Here is a 14,226-nt window from a genome sequence, read left to right on the forward strand (position 1 = left end):
AAGAACAACCGAAGAGAAGGTGGTCGCTCAAGAAAACCCATCAACGCTTCAAAAGCTCTCACGAACCCCCAAGAATTCGGGTGCAGTTGACTGGGAGCACAGTTTAACCAGTAAAGAACGCCACACTCAAACTCAGTGGACGGAACCCTAACCCCCAACTCAGTAAATAAACAACTGTACATATAAAAATAAGCCCAATCATCACGACGATGGTAAACCCGGTCACCGGCCTCACAGGGAAGAACCTCTATCCTTATACCACTACCATTCCTAACCCATACATTGGAACCTAATATGTCAACTGATTCCTTATCACGAAATAGAGACGCATGCTCCTTAACCCTTGAATCAACCCAGCCATACACACCACTCTTACTCGTACCAGAATCTTCCTCCTCCATAGAACAAAATAGAAGAAGACTGAAAGTAAAGATAGGAGGAACAGTTTAAAAACTAAAATCAACACTCACCTTTCTGGCTCATTATTTCCCCAAATGCAGAAGTTTCCAAGACAAAAGACTCAGAGAAAAAAGCCTTGCTTATTACAGAATAGGTAGCAGTTAGAAATGAAGCGTTACCCTTCAATCAAAGCCATAAAAACCCACGATCAACACTCCACAAATCTGACGGTCAAGGGTTCCTTGGAACGCGCAGCACAATCAAATCAATCATTCATGAGGGCGCGAAAAACCGAAATAAGCATTTAATACCTCCAAAAAACGTTTCAAAACCAACATAGTCCACTAAGACGAGCTTGGGGGCTGCAAGGACCATATGCGGCGACCGAGGATCCAGTCCCCTTGGTCTGAAAGCTCGCCTTAGTCCTGTCCACACCAAGGCTAGCTTGGGGGCTATGATACGTTACCTGTATCCTCGGTCACCCGGCATACTCGGCATGCAAGCACTTTGAGGCTGACATTGCACCAACCGCCCAATAAGCTCGGCACGAGCACAGATAAGCTCGGCATCACTCATCCGAACAAAAAGACACGTGCATCACAAAGCTCGGTCCCGTATCAACCATCCGAAAATCCCGGCCCATGATCAGGACCGAACGGCATTACTCAACTGAAGATAAGAGACGTGATCAGATAATTCACAGCACCAAAACAGAATAAATCTTAACTGATCTATAAACTAGGACTCACCCACTAACGGGTAGAAACTAATTCCTATAAAATCTAGCTAACACACTCGACTAAGGCTCAGGTTCTATCACTCTCAGTCTCTTACTCTTTACTCTAAACTCATTTACTCTCTCTCTCTCTTCTGAGATTATTACTGACTTGAGCGTCGGAGTATCTTGTGCAGGTATTCCCGCCGCGGTGTTTGATTCCGGCCGACGTAAAGCTCTTCCCTTTTGCCGGCGGCCAGTTTGGAAGTGCTTAAGCTCGGCCTCCCTGGTGTTCGGACGAATCAGATTATATGATTATTTTTTACTCGATTTCGTTCAACTCATGAGTTTGAGTTATTAAATCATCAAACCGTATTATAACTATTGGACACCAATTTGAACCTCGTCGATTTATCTGAATGACTATTAAAAAGGTCGGCTCGTAATTTTTGTGCTTTGTTGAGTATAAATTGACACCTTAGGTGAAGGGATTATATGTTTATTCCCTTTCTTTTTTAGTTTTCACAAGGTTATTATCCTTGTGTATCACCAGCTCGTTTTACTTGAGTTGTTTTGATTAGAAGATTATTTCGATTTTATTTTAGGGATACATTTCGATACAAATTACTTTTTAATGCTTTGTTTTAATACAAATCACTTTTAAAATTTTGCTTTCAGGTTGACATAATTTATGCTTGAGACAAGTTTGTTGAAATATAGTTGGCTGACACAACTTATTTAAACCGAATTGTCTTCATGTTGATTATCGAAATATCTCTAAAATATTTGAGTTTATGCGTACACATATAACCAGCGAATAAGACAACAGCTGATATAAGTACAGAAATAATGCTCCAAAACAGAAATACTCGTATTCAAATGCACCAAGCAAGTACCTGAAGCATATTATGTGAGCTTTGAAGCTTGCACATCATCTCGCTTCTGCACTGGGCTTAGTTCTCCACCCTTATTTTCCCGTAAGGTGTCTTCTCGAAGCGAGGTTCGGACTCTACCGATCCAAACGTATTTTCTCCTGATGCTCTCATAAATCCATATATCAACAATTCTAACGCTCCCCATTGTGACATCCCTTTTATTTCTGCATTTTCTTTTCCTCTGATAAGCATGAACTCCGGTACATATTCTTCAGAAATGAGAGCATAAGCATCGTCAGTTAAGATAATACATGCCTTCATCTTCCCATATGACGTATTGAAGCGCATAGCATCTTCCTCTATCTGGCTTAATAATTCTGCCAACACAGGATCATTATTTTCTTCTTCTGACGATTCCCCTTGCCCCGTGCATTTCAAGAGAACAGCGGTTGCCTTCTCTTTTGTTGTTGTACGGCCGGGATTCCAATCTCGCCATGCTAGTTGGGTTGTCTTCCTCACAATTGCTTTCGCGGTTATCTCTTCATACTTTATGTGCAGCCTTCCCCAATAACGACGGGACGGAGGTCTTCCAGACCGCGGTTGCTCTAAAACGATTGCCATATCAATATCCATCCTCTCTTGTCCCTTTTCCTTCAACAATTCCATGCGTGCCCTCATCAGTTCTTCGACAAATCGCCGTCCTTCTCGTATTTCATTAGAGTATGCATCAGCAATATGTGTAGGCACATCATCCTTTATCATGTCCATCACCCTCGAAACATTCCAATTAGATTCTTCATGTTCCTGCTTTAAGCTTGCACCATAGGCCGAAGATTCCGGCCTTGTTGCTTCAGCCTTACCAGTCCTCAACGATCTCAGCAATGCCGATGTAAAAGAGGGAACTTCTGTTAACTCCACAAGAGGCAAATAGTCACCAAGTAATTCTCTTGGATTCAAATTTTCTGCCACTTGTCTCATCATACTTTCCTGGGGTTCATGCGGACTTCTTTTTGGAACCAAGTCGGACAACGGAGATTTGGGATTGGGATTCTTGAATTGAATATCAGCCGAGTTTGTGTCTTGCTTATACACATACACACCCCAATGACTGAGAGTTAATGGTGATTCACATTGAACCTGAATGGCTTTCCAACCATCGTCTCCAACTCCAAGATACGCATCAAGATCATGCCACTCTTCGTCACTGAACAAAGCTCGTAGATCAAAAAGTAGCACATGATCTTCCCCAACACTGAAATATTTGGAATCCTTCGGAAATATTTGTTTGCCACCAATGAACAAGTGAAGGCGAACAATGAAGGACAAGGATGAACCAATTTGAGGGAAGAAACCCAGGATGTCAGTCCTTGTCTCAGCAACACTGTTGCTCACAGTGGATCTCCCAAACATGAATGCTAAAGCAACAACAGGGAACTTTCTGCGAGCCCAAAACAGAGGAATACCTTCACTGGAATCGCAGTCAAACAAATTGGGAATCTCCTTTTTTGGCATCACAATTTGAATTCTTTCGGTCTCTAGTAAGACCTGTAATATCAGAAGACAAATATAACCAATAATCAGTCTAAAAGGAACTGCACATTGAAAAATTCATCTGAATAGGTTATGGGGAGTGGAAAGATACCTTAGACCACAGTTCGGTTGAGGACTCTGAAGTTAAGGATAAGCAATATCTTGCATCTACTTTTTGAATGCTGGATGGCAGTTCTGGAATTGTCTTAAGATTCTTACAATAACTAACATCAAGACATTTTATGTGCACAGATCGTTCGATGCAATTTGGGAGGGATACAAAATCATTGTGTGATACATTGACGTCTTCCAGCTTTTGAAGAACCTGAATAGTTGGATGAAGATCTTCATCTGATAGATTGGCACCAGTGAAGTTCAGTCTCTTTATATTTGGGCAGTCATCTAATGTGGAATGGCTCTCTTTGAACCTCTTAAATGATCTTCTAAGATGATAACATCCCTCCATGGTTAATGTGAAAAGTTTCGGCAACTTGAAGAAGCTACTTGGTAGATCTTTGAGTCCTCTGCATATTGAAATGTCTATATGCTCAAGCCCTATAAGATTACCAATGGAATCTGGGAACTCTTTGATAGCAGTATTTGCCAAGTAAATCTTTAAGGGCTTATCCATCTTTTGCATGACATCTGGGAAGTTCTGAAGTTTCTTACAAAAGTAAAATGAAAGCACTTCAAGAGATGGCAAATACATTCTTGGCACAAAACTACGAAGCACCCTGCATTCTGAGGCACTTAAGTACACAAGATTTGGCAGAAACCCAACAGATTCATCGAACTTTACCAACTTATGGCATCTGTCTAGTATGAAGACTCTCAAGCTTTTTGCTCCAGACACATTGGGAATTTGTGTAATGGACTGACACTGGGAGAGATTGATAAATGTCAAATCCTCAAATATCTGCAATGAAAGATGAATAAATTGATCGTCAGCATGTTCAATAATGCTAAGTTTTATTCAATGCTTGCTTTAACAAAGAATTCAAAAAGACCCACTTTTATGTTATTAATTCCTTAACAAGTGCTTAGTGCGAAATTAGAGAGGTGTGTTGTGTGTACCTGAAATGACTTTTCCAATTTAAGAGCACTGTGAGGTAGCTTGAGGTCAACAATTCTGTTGGGATGAAAATCAAGTGGGGACGACTCTGATGGATATCCTTTCCACTCCAATAGTCGCAAACTCTTTGGAAGACAACTTGGCGCCGTTGAAAATATTGTATTCCGAACAATTAAAATTCTAAGGTTCTCCATCTTGTTAAAGGCAGTAGTAATCCAATGATCTACTTCTTCATGGGTAGCAGGGTGAAGCATTATTCCTTCAATTGAACTACTTCCCTATAAAACACATGCAGAGAATTAGCATCAATTACTTAAGTATTATAACATCTGTAGGTGTAAAAAATAGGGTAACTGACAGGGGGTTTATTGAATTTCTTACTGTGTCATCTTTGAGAACCTGAAGAATGTCTTTATGAGACCATAATCTGCTACGTTCACCAGGGTTTGTTGGCGAGTCGCTCGTTACAATCTCCTTGCCCATGTCTTGCACTAGATCATGCATTTCCAAGCAGCCATTTTGATTTACAGTGATGAGACATTTACTAATGAACACTCGAACAACTGGGTAGAAGTCGCAAGCTTTCAATACCCTTTTAACATACTCCCATTTCTCTCCTTTGAAGAAACAAGCAATGTCCAAGAAAGTTTTCTGGTCAAGTTCATACAAGCTATCGTAGCTTCTTTTAAGTACTCCTTGAATACTTGGATCAATTCTATACTGGTCCAGTTCCTCTTCCCAGCTATCCACACTTTCAAAACCCCCTAAATGGGAGCCTATTACTTCTAAAGCAAGTGGAAAGCCCTTTGCATAACTTATTGCATTTCTTGAAACATTTTCAAAGTTCTCTGCAGGCTCTTTGCTGTTGAAAGCATGCCAACAAAAGAGTTCCAAGGAATCATCATCATTTAGCTCCTCCATCTTGTATTTCTTGGTGACAACATCACCCATCACATGCTTGTCTACCATATCAGTATCCCTTGTTGTTATAATGATTCTGCTGCCTGAACCAAACCAATCATGCCCTCCAGCCAGTGATTCCAGTTGCGTTATTGAATTAACATCATCAAGAACTAGAAGTACTCTTCTGTGGCGAAGTCTTCGTTTGATTTCAGATCCTCCCTTAAATTCACTTCCAAACTCGGTTATTGTCTCCTCACCCATGTCATCTAAAAGTGTCTTTTGCAGACTTTCTAAACTTTCACGACTTTCAGATTTTTCTCTGACATTACCGAGAAAACATGAAGCTTCAAACTGCCGCTTGATCTTGTCGAACAGACATTTGGCCAATGTGGTTTTGCCTATTCCACCGGGTCCATAAATTCCCAACATGCAAACATTTTCATAAGACTCAATATCTAGTCGTGATTTTACTTCTTCACAGCGAGTATCCAGTCCAACTACATGATCAGTTGGTTCAGGCAACGGTAATCTGCCAGCGGTGTCTCTAACAATAACCTTGATAAACTCCGGTTCAGACCTGCACAAGCATGATGTTTTTTCATGCTTTAATTACTTATAGCAATGTTATTATTAAACCCGAGTTTATTCGATGGATTTACACGATCTAAACTAAATCATGTTTAAATTTTTTGATAAAAAAATAAATATATCCCTGATTTTTGTTTAAAAAAAAATCATAATCTAATAGGTTATATAAATTAGTCAGTTCAACCGGATCTGATAACAAATAGGTTTATTGTTATTATTATAAAAAAATCGATTTTATTCTAATTTGTTAAGAAACTCAAAAATAACTAATTCATTAATACATTCAATAATAATGGATACGTCCAAAAATATAAATTCTTATTCATCCTGAACTGCCATTTAAATTTAAATTGTATTGATGTATATTATTGTTAGTTTAACATTCCAACTATATACTAACGGTAATATATAAAACTTGAATCTGACCCAAATTAATGTCTAAATTTAATTTAGAATACTCAATTTATTCCATCTCCAATTATAAAACTCTTAATTCTTTTGTTAAACAAAATCTTACACAAGGGTAATTACAATTACAAGCCACCACCTGGATTGAGCGCGCAGTGTCTATGAGTCTTTAAGTGCTATAGGTATAGATATTATCAATATCTCAAAATGTATTAATTATTAAAAATAACATATTTGATATTTTTATCAAATGATCTTCCCTTTAAAAAAATATGACCGAACTCAATTATGAGTTTCGTTTTTAAAAAATGGAAAAATCTACTGGCAATAATTAGTTAATGAAAAAGTATAGGTATACAATAAAAATATTAAACAATGTGATCAATAAATATATCGGATATTCATTTCACTAGGTGTATAAATGATTATTTTAATATTAAAATTTAGATAATTAATTTAAAAGTGTAGTATATTTTTATTTTATTGGTAATTATTCATATTATTTAATATGGTCATTATTTACCTAACACTCTCCTTAATTAATATAATATTACTGATGAATTTTAAAGTACCAATAATAATAATCTGTTAAATTACACATGAAATTTTGTACTCTATTAATTATCCACAAAAATAATTCCCTTTAAAGTTTGTTTAGAACAGAAATTTAATCATAGTTGTGCTATTAAATATATATATATATATATATATATATATATATATATATATATTACCTACTTTTATTAAAATATTATAATTTAATTAATAATTATCATTTCAATTATTTTATTTAATTATTACATAAAATAAATATATTTTTGTGGTGACTACATAAAATAAATATAACAAAAATTACCCTTAGAGTTAGTAATAACAACAATTTTTTGGTAGATTAGTAACAACAATTAACAAATATATAAGCAATCCACCAAAAAAAAGTAAGTACTAAGGAAAATCTTAAACATGATACTTTTAAACTCATTTGGTGTTAAAGTCAGTGATATATTGATATATAAAACTTTCGGTCTTGATAACAAATTTGTTTTTTATTTTTCTATATTTTCGAAAATAGCGACAAATATATTTGTCTATCTACTCTTTCTCTCTTACACACAAAATTCAATTGCAATCTTAAGGTCATTAGTGGTATTCAATCTCGTAGTGTATATAAACAACTACGGGTGTGGTATTTATTAAACTACTCTTCTATATTAGTCCATGACGATAATAAAGAAGTCTTATAGCCCACAAATTTAGCCCAACAAAATATATAAATTCAGTTTTAATTTTAGTCTTTATTATTTTATCTTATCTTATCTTTGTGTTATTTTCTCTTCTTATCTTATCTCTACTTTTATCTTTCATAGGACAATGCTCTATATATATTTAGTTTTACCATCATAGTTTACAACACATGTTCAATTCAATCAATCAATAATCAATAAAAATTATTTCTTTGCTTTTTCCTATTCTTTCACAATTTTATCAGTATTCAAAAAGTTAATATGTTAGATAAAAAATAATCCTAGAAAATACGAATAAAAAATAAGTGTTCAAAAAATAAAAAAATGTGACAAAATAATTAAATATTAAATATATTTTTTTTTAAAAAATTAGATATTAAATTTTAATATAATTTTTTTGCAAGTATTTAAAAGAATAAAATATTTTTTAAGTAAATTTTATTAAAAAAAATTTACGGTAAATGACTAATTTTTTTAAAAAAATAAAAAATTCTAGAGATCAAATTTTACTTTAATTATTTATTTGTACTTTTTAAATAGTTATTTAAATATTATCACAAAAATTTGGATTAAAATTAATAAGTCATTTGTTAAATATAAATTTTTTTTGTCATATTTTAAATTGAGACTTATTTGTTGTTTGTATTTTTAAAATTTATTTTTGTTAACGGGATAAATTTTCAAATAACATTTTAATAGTTTAAGAATAAGTATTATTTTGATCTTTTAAAAATCAATGATCACTTTATATTGTATTTTTTTATATTATAATTAATAAATTGAAAGTTAAAACTAATATCTAATATGCAATAATTCAACTTACAGAGCAAACAAATTTCTGCACTTATTTTAAAGAAAAAATGAATGTAATGAACTTACATGTCCTCCTTGCAGTGCACCCATCCTAGCTTTTCCACTTTGGACAAAGCTAATCGCCATGCTTTGACCTTCTGAGGGTCTTCCCTGTTCTCATGTTTAGCCATGGCTGTCTCATAGCAACCCTTCTGATCCCACACATCTGAAGGATTCACTCTGTAAATAATTGGCAGAACCTGCTTCCCTTGCTTTTCGTGACAGTCAATGATCTTGACTAGCTCACGAAGACACCATGTCGAAGATGCGTAGTTCTCACAAAGCACCACTACTGCCATTTCGCAATTTTCGATTTCCTTCATAAGAATAGGTTCCAGTTCATCCCCTACCCTCAGATTTTCATTATCTCTGAACGTCTCGATTCTATTTTGGCGCAAAGCACCATACAGATGATCCGAGAATCGGTAGCGCGTCCCTCCTCTAAAACTCAGGAATACATCATTTGCCGCCATCACAATTTCACACTAGTTTGGTACTGAGTTTGAGGAAGCTAACGTTATTAGGTTTTGCAATGGCAAAGCAAATGTTTGCTTAATTATATATTACTTGGTATTGGAACGAAACTTAGCCATCAACTAGTCATTAATGATAATTTGATGGTGCAAAATTAATGTAAAATTTCATCTAATAGCTCACATTTTTCTACTAGTTACATACTGGTCAAAATATAATAAAAGAGAAAGTATAGTAACCAATAACCTAAGCGTACAATGTGTACAATGAAGGTTTAGAAAGTATTAGAGATATGATTATTAGTGTTACATTGTCCTATCAGATTATGCTTTTTGGATGAGTGGTTTCAGGACATAGTATTAGAATTTCAGATCCAGAAGATCAAGAGTTCAAACTTTGGTGAACCCAAAATTGTACACATTGTACATTTAGGCCATTAACTTTTTAACACTACTCATAATAAAATTACTACCTCCTAGATTTTTCCTTATTTAAAAACACTTAACTTGGAAACGAAAGTCACCGGTTATTCATTGTTCTTCTTTTCTTATTAATAATTCGTAGTATATCACATGACACCTTTCAGAGAGCTAAATCTATAGACTAGTTTAATAATCCACCAACCACCATCCCTACTAGTGGAACAAAACAATACGGAAAATTTTTTAACGGTGTCGATAAATTTTTCAGTAATTTTTAAGTGTTAATTTTAATTATAAAAATATATATGATATATATAATTAAAATTAATGATTAAAAATTATTGATGGATCGATATATTTAAAACCTTTTCAATAATATATATAACCACTGTCTTTATAAAATGACAATTATGTCTTTTGAAAATATTATTTAATTAAAATATATTAGGTTCATTGGATGGAGCGCGTGTTTTTACTTCGGGGAATAATAGGACAAATAGGTAGGTTTATGGAAAATTTCGTGAAGACTTATTATAAACAACATAAAAAACTACGACCTAAAGACTTGAAAGTTGAAACCTATGTAGTACCATAATTATTACTACCACACTTGGGGGAGCCAAACGGAAACACCAGTTTATTTAAACATAAGGATTAAGGTGGAAATTGTTGTGAAGTTGTTTTTATGTGAAAATAATTAGTTAAAAATGGTTAAATAATTTAATATATTTAATTAAATTATTATTTAATATTTTTAATTATTAATTTTATATAAAAATAAATATATTTTTATACGTGAGTTTTTAGTAAAGATCTAATTAAGTATTTATAAAAAAATAAATACATGTGAATTTCTAGTAGAGACCTAATTAAGTATTTATATAAAAATAAATATATGTGAGTTTTTAGTAGGTCTAAAATATATCCTTTAGTTAGTATTATAAAAATATAATAAAATAACGAATAATATCTCAAATAGGTCTTTAAAGATTTGGCAATTCGACGAATTTTTTTTTCAAAATAATTAATTAGGTCTCGAATTCCCAAAATTATTAGATATATGACATATACGTTTTCAGATCAGGTTAAACCGATTAACTCGACACACTTTTTCCTATGTGGAGGTTGTAGGTGTGACGTGTTAAGTAAAGCAATACATGTTTTGGAGGCGTCCCTTTTGTCTTGGCGCCTAACTTCAGAATTCTGAAGTTAGTTCTGAAGTTAGGCGACACCCTGGCAGCAAGTAGTTGAAGCTTTGTTCTTCTTCTAGCACGTAACTTAGAGAATCCCAAGTTAGGCACCAGTATGGTCGAGCATGCTGGAGAAGAAGTGCATACTATTATACATCGTTGGAAAGCTCTAAAAATTAGCTTTCCAATGCCACTGGAATCATGTCAATTGGATCTCAGTAACTCAAGTTATTTCTGTTGAAGTGCAAGGAAGTTGTGGTTGACAACATCATTCACTTTCTTCTATTCTTCTACAAAAATTCTGTCAAATCCATCCAAATGCTACCTGAAATAAACAAAAGTTACACACAACTCAAAGTAGCACTTATATTGGCTAAAAAGTATTTAAATCTTGATTAAACTTAACAATTCAAATGCAAATTTACTAGGAAAAGATAAGAAAGATGTTCACGCATCATCTACCCCAATGGATGACTCCATTCGCCTCAGCCAAATCACTAGAGAAACATGACACAGTATCTTGTTCCTTAGTCAAAGTTGAGTATCAAGCTCCCTCTACAACTACCAAAGAATTACTGTGGCTACTCAACTTGTTTCAAGCTCTCGATATCATCTCCACCTGCCCACCAGCACTATACTGTGATAATCAAAGTGCCCTCCACATCACCGCTAACCTCATCTTCCATGAGAGAACTAAACATCTCGAAGTGAATTGCCACTAATTCGCGAAAAAGTTCAAGTTGGACTTTTGCACCTCCTTTCAATTTCTTCCTCCAACCAACTTGCGATGTCTTCATCAAATAAAGCATTGTCATCCCGCCTTTTCACTGTCAACATATCCAAGCTAAGATTGAAAGACATTTTTCAATCTCCAGCTTATTGAACAATTCTAGCACTTTCTTTGGCAACAGCTTATTGAACAGCTAAAACTTGATCCAACAATCCTAGCAGATTATTGAACAAATCAAACAGTAGTTCTATGTAAGTGGATCCCAATGCAGTTTAACTAGAGACTTTTAGAAAACCTTACAAGAATCACATATACAAGAAATGATAATCTTTCTTTGGCAAAACTCTTGGTTGTTTGGGTTTATTGGTGGCATGTTTTGTAGCTTCATGTGCCCCTCCACCTTCTCAAAAGACCACAATGGAATTACGTGAAGGAATTCACACAAATCATACGTGATCAAGGTAGACACTTGCATGAAGTTGAGGAGCAGATTCGTGTCTTACTTGTTTGCTTAGATGAAAGTGAGTTGACGATAGAAAAAGATAAACGAACGAGTTATTGCATCGGCTCCCATCAAAATCTTGAGAATAGATAGGAGATTCTTAAGATGACGAAGGACATGACGGTGTACTATCAGCAAGTCTGTACCGGTAGCAAAGATGCAAAGAGGAGAATAATGGAGCAAAGGACTACTAAGATGATTATGTGGACCTTCATCTCCCTTATTAAGAGCAATGCTAGGGGGCCAGCAATTTTTGTGATTGTTAGTCATTAACTAGTCATCAATGATGATTTGATGGTGTGAGATTGGTATGAGATTTCATCCAATGGCTCACCTTCCTCTGCTGGTTACATGCTGGCCAAAATTCAATAAAACTGCTAGCCCCCTAAACTTTTCCCCTTATTAAATTTTTAAGATATATAGTGCTTGATATTTTATTGATTTAATAACTTTGTGTATTGACATTTTAATGTTTCAATAAAGAATATTATTTATTATCTGATTCATTTAATAATACATACAGGATTATGAATGTCAAATATATATGAAGTAAATTTATAAATAAGTTATCAAAGAAAAATTTTTTGTCGAAATTTTTTTCACATAAAAGAAAAAAATAAGGTGTCAATTATTGTCGAATTTAGCTAGAGACAAACAAATCCAACGATAATAATGAGAATTAGTTTATTTTTGTCAAGACATTTTTAGTCGAAAAAATATGAATATAATTAAGGTTTTCTGCCCCAAATCTAAAAATTAACGATAAAATGCGTATTTTTTGTGGTCTTCATTCTTAAGTTTCTTAACTTTTGAGAAAAAAAAGGAAAGAAAAAAATAACTGTTCTACTATGTCTTTCTTTTTGTTTTCTTTTTTCTTCTACCAACTCCTTTTATACCACAGTCTTCTTCTTGAGCTCTCTCTACATCTATCATTTTAATAAAAACACTAAAAATATATTTTTTAAGATGTTTATATGTATCATATTATTATTGAACATCTTTATTAAATCAATTAATAATTTATTTTTTAATAAATCAGAATAAAATCGGTTTATTATATCAACAATAATAACCCCAATTGTCTGTGTTATAATTATTAAACCCGATTTGATCCGATCAAATTACACGATCTAAATAAAATATCTTTAAATTTTTTGATAAAAAGACAAATATATCTCTGAACCTTTTATTTTGCAAACATTTGTGTTCATACCCTGGCCTAATACAAAGGCCAAGGTCCAACTAAAAGGCCAAGGATTAGAGCCTAGCTAAGTACCGACCTTCACATAAGAAGTCGGTATCCACCACGACTTGGTCGGAAGAGGTCGGATGAAAGATTAGCTGGCAGATAAACACTCATTCAAATGAGTAACCGCCCCTAAAATCTCTCTAACCGCCTCATAAAGCCATATCTTAACCTCCCCAAGATAATAGGGACGGTTACTACCCTAAAGATACGGCACTACACCAACGGTGGTTATTGGCTCACCACTATAAATACACTGACACCCCTCAGCTATCTCTAAGTCCAATACTCTCTAAGACCTGCTTACACTCTTGCTAACTTAGGCATCGGAATGTCTTTGCAGGTACCACCCCCCATTCACGCGCGAGCACAAGTCGGACGGAGCCTCCCGAGTTGCGGACCTACCCGGAGTTCTCCTCCATCATACACTTGGGCCGCCAAACGCCATCTGTATTATTAATCTCCGGTTACCTACCGTAACATTGGCGCCGTTGCCGGGGACCCGAGAGATCATTCAACGATGGCGGATAGATCCCACGAAGAGGGCCATGTGGAAACAGATTCTGAACAAGAGAATCTGAACATGGATAATGACAATGAAGACACAGCCCAACAACAAGATAACGACCAACACAGAGAGGGTACCTCCGGAATAAAGAATCCGAAGGTAAATTCCTCAGATGGACGTGAATCAGAAAAGGGCGGACCACCTCACGTAACTGAACTAATAGGATTGGTCCATAGCCGCTTGGAGCAATTGGAACAAGAGCGGGAGAGGCAAAAGGAAACCGAAAGGTACCTTAAAGAGGAGATGGAACGGCGAAAAGAGTTAGAAAGGAAACTCTTACAGCTAGAATCCTCCCTCAAGAACTCCCGCGATGAAGGAGAAGATCAACTCCCGGGCGGAGAAGATCCTTTCAGCGAGGACATCATGAGGGCAAAAGTTCCAAGGAACTTCAAAAGCCCTGATATGGACCTCTATGATGGAACTACGGATCCCAAGCATCATCTTAGCAACTTTAAAAGTCGGATGTATCTAGCCGATGCCTCCGACGCTACGAGATGCAAGGCTTTCC

At 35.0% G+C, this 14,226-nt stretch overlaps 1 protein-coding gene across 2 annotated transcripts; it reads right to left on the reverse strand.

The window, feature by feature from the left end:
* Positions 1 to 1,851: 1,851 nt before the first annotated feature.
* On the reverse strand, positions 1,852 to 9,599 carry LOC112707725 (TMV resistance protein N). Of its 2 annotated transcripts, none has more exons than XM_025759635.3 (5): positions 8,614 to 9,599; positions 4,973 to 6,071; positions 4,594 to 4,869; positions 3,632 to 4,435; positions 1,852 to 3,534 (listed from the first exon to the last, which is right to left on the reverse strand). In XM_025759635.3, the coding sequence occupies exons 1-5, from the start codon at positions 9,057 to 9,059 to the stop codon at positions 2,068 to 2,070; spliced, it is 4,092 nt and encodes a 1,363-aa protein (XP_025615420.1). In that variant the 5' UTR covers positions 9,060 to 9,599; the 3' UTR covers positions 1,852 to 2,067. The 2 variants fall into 2 exon arrangements, with proteins under 2 accessions (XP_025615420.1, XP_072057848.1); XM_072201747.1 differs by having other exon boundaries at positions 4,973 to 6,097; positions 8,614 to 9,120.
* Positions 9,600 to 14,226: the final 4,627 nt, after the last annotated feature.

The sequence above is a fragment of the Arachis hypogaea genome, chromosome 8 (assembly GCF_003086295.3).
Source record: "Arachis hypogaea cultivar Tifrunner chromosome 8, arahy.Tifrunner.gnm2.J5K5, whole genome shotgun sequence".
Classification (NCBI taxonomy): domain Eukaryota; kingdom Viridiplantae; phylum Streptophyta; class Magnoliopsida; order Fabales; family Fabaceae; genus Arachis; species Arachis hypogaea.

Coding starts and splice junctions, on each gene's coding strand:
- LOC112707725 (XM_025759635.3), bottom strand. CDS start 9,059: ATGGCGGCAAATGATGTATTCCTGAGTTTTAGAGGAGGGACGCGCTAC. Junction 4,870..4,972: donor AGGTTCTCAAAGATGACACA/GTAAGAAATTCA, acceptor TGTGTTTTATAG/GGAAGTAGTTCAATTGAAGG. Junction 3,535..3,631: donor CAACCGAACTGTGGTCTAAG/GTATCTTTCCAC, acceptor CTGATATTACAG/GTCTTACTAGAGACCGAAAG.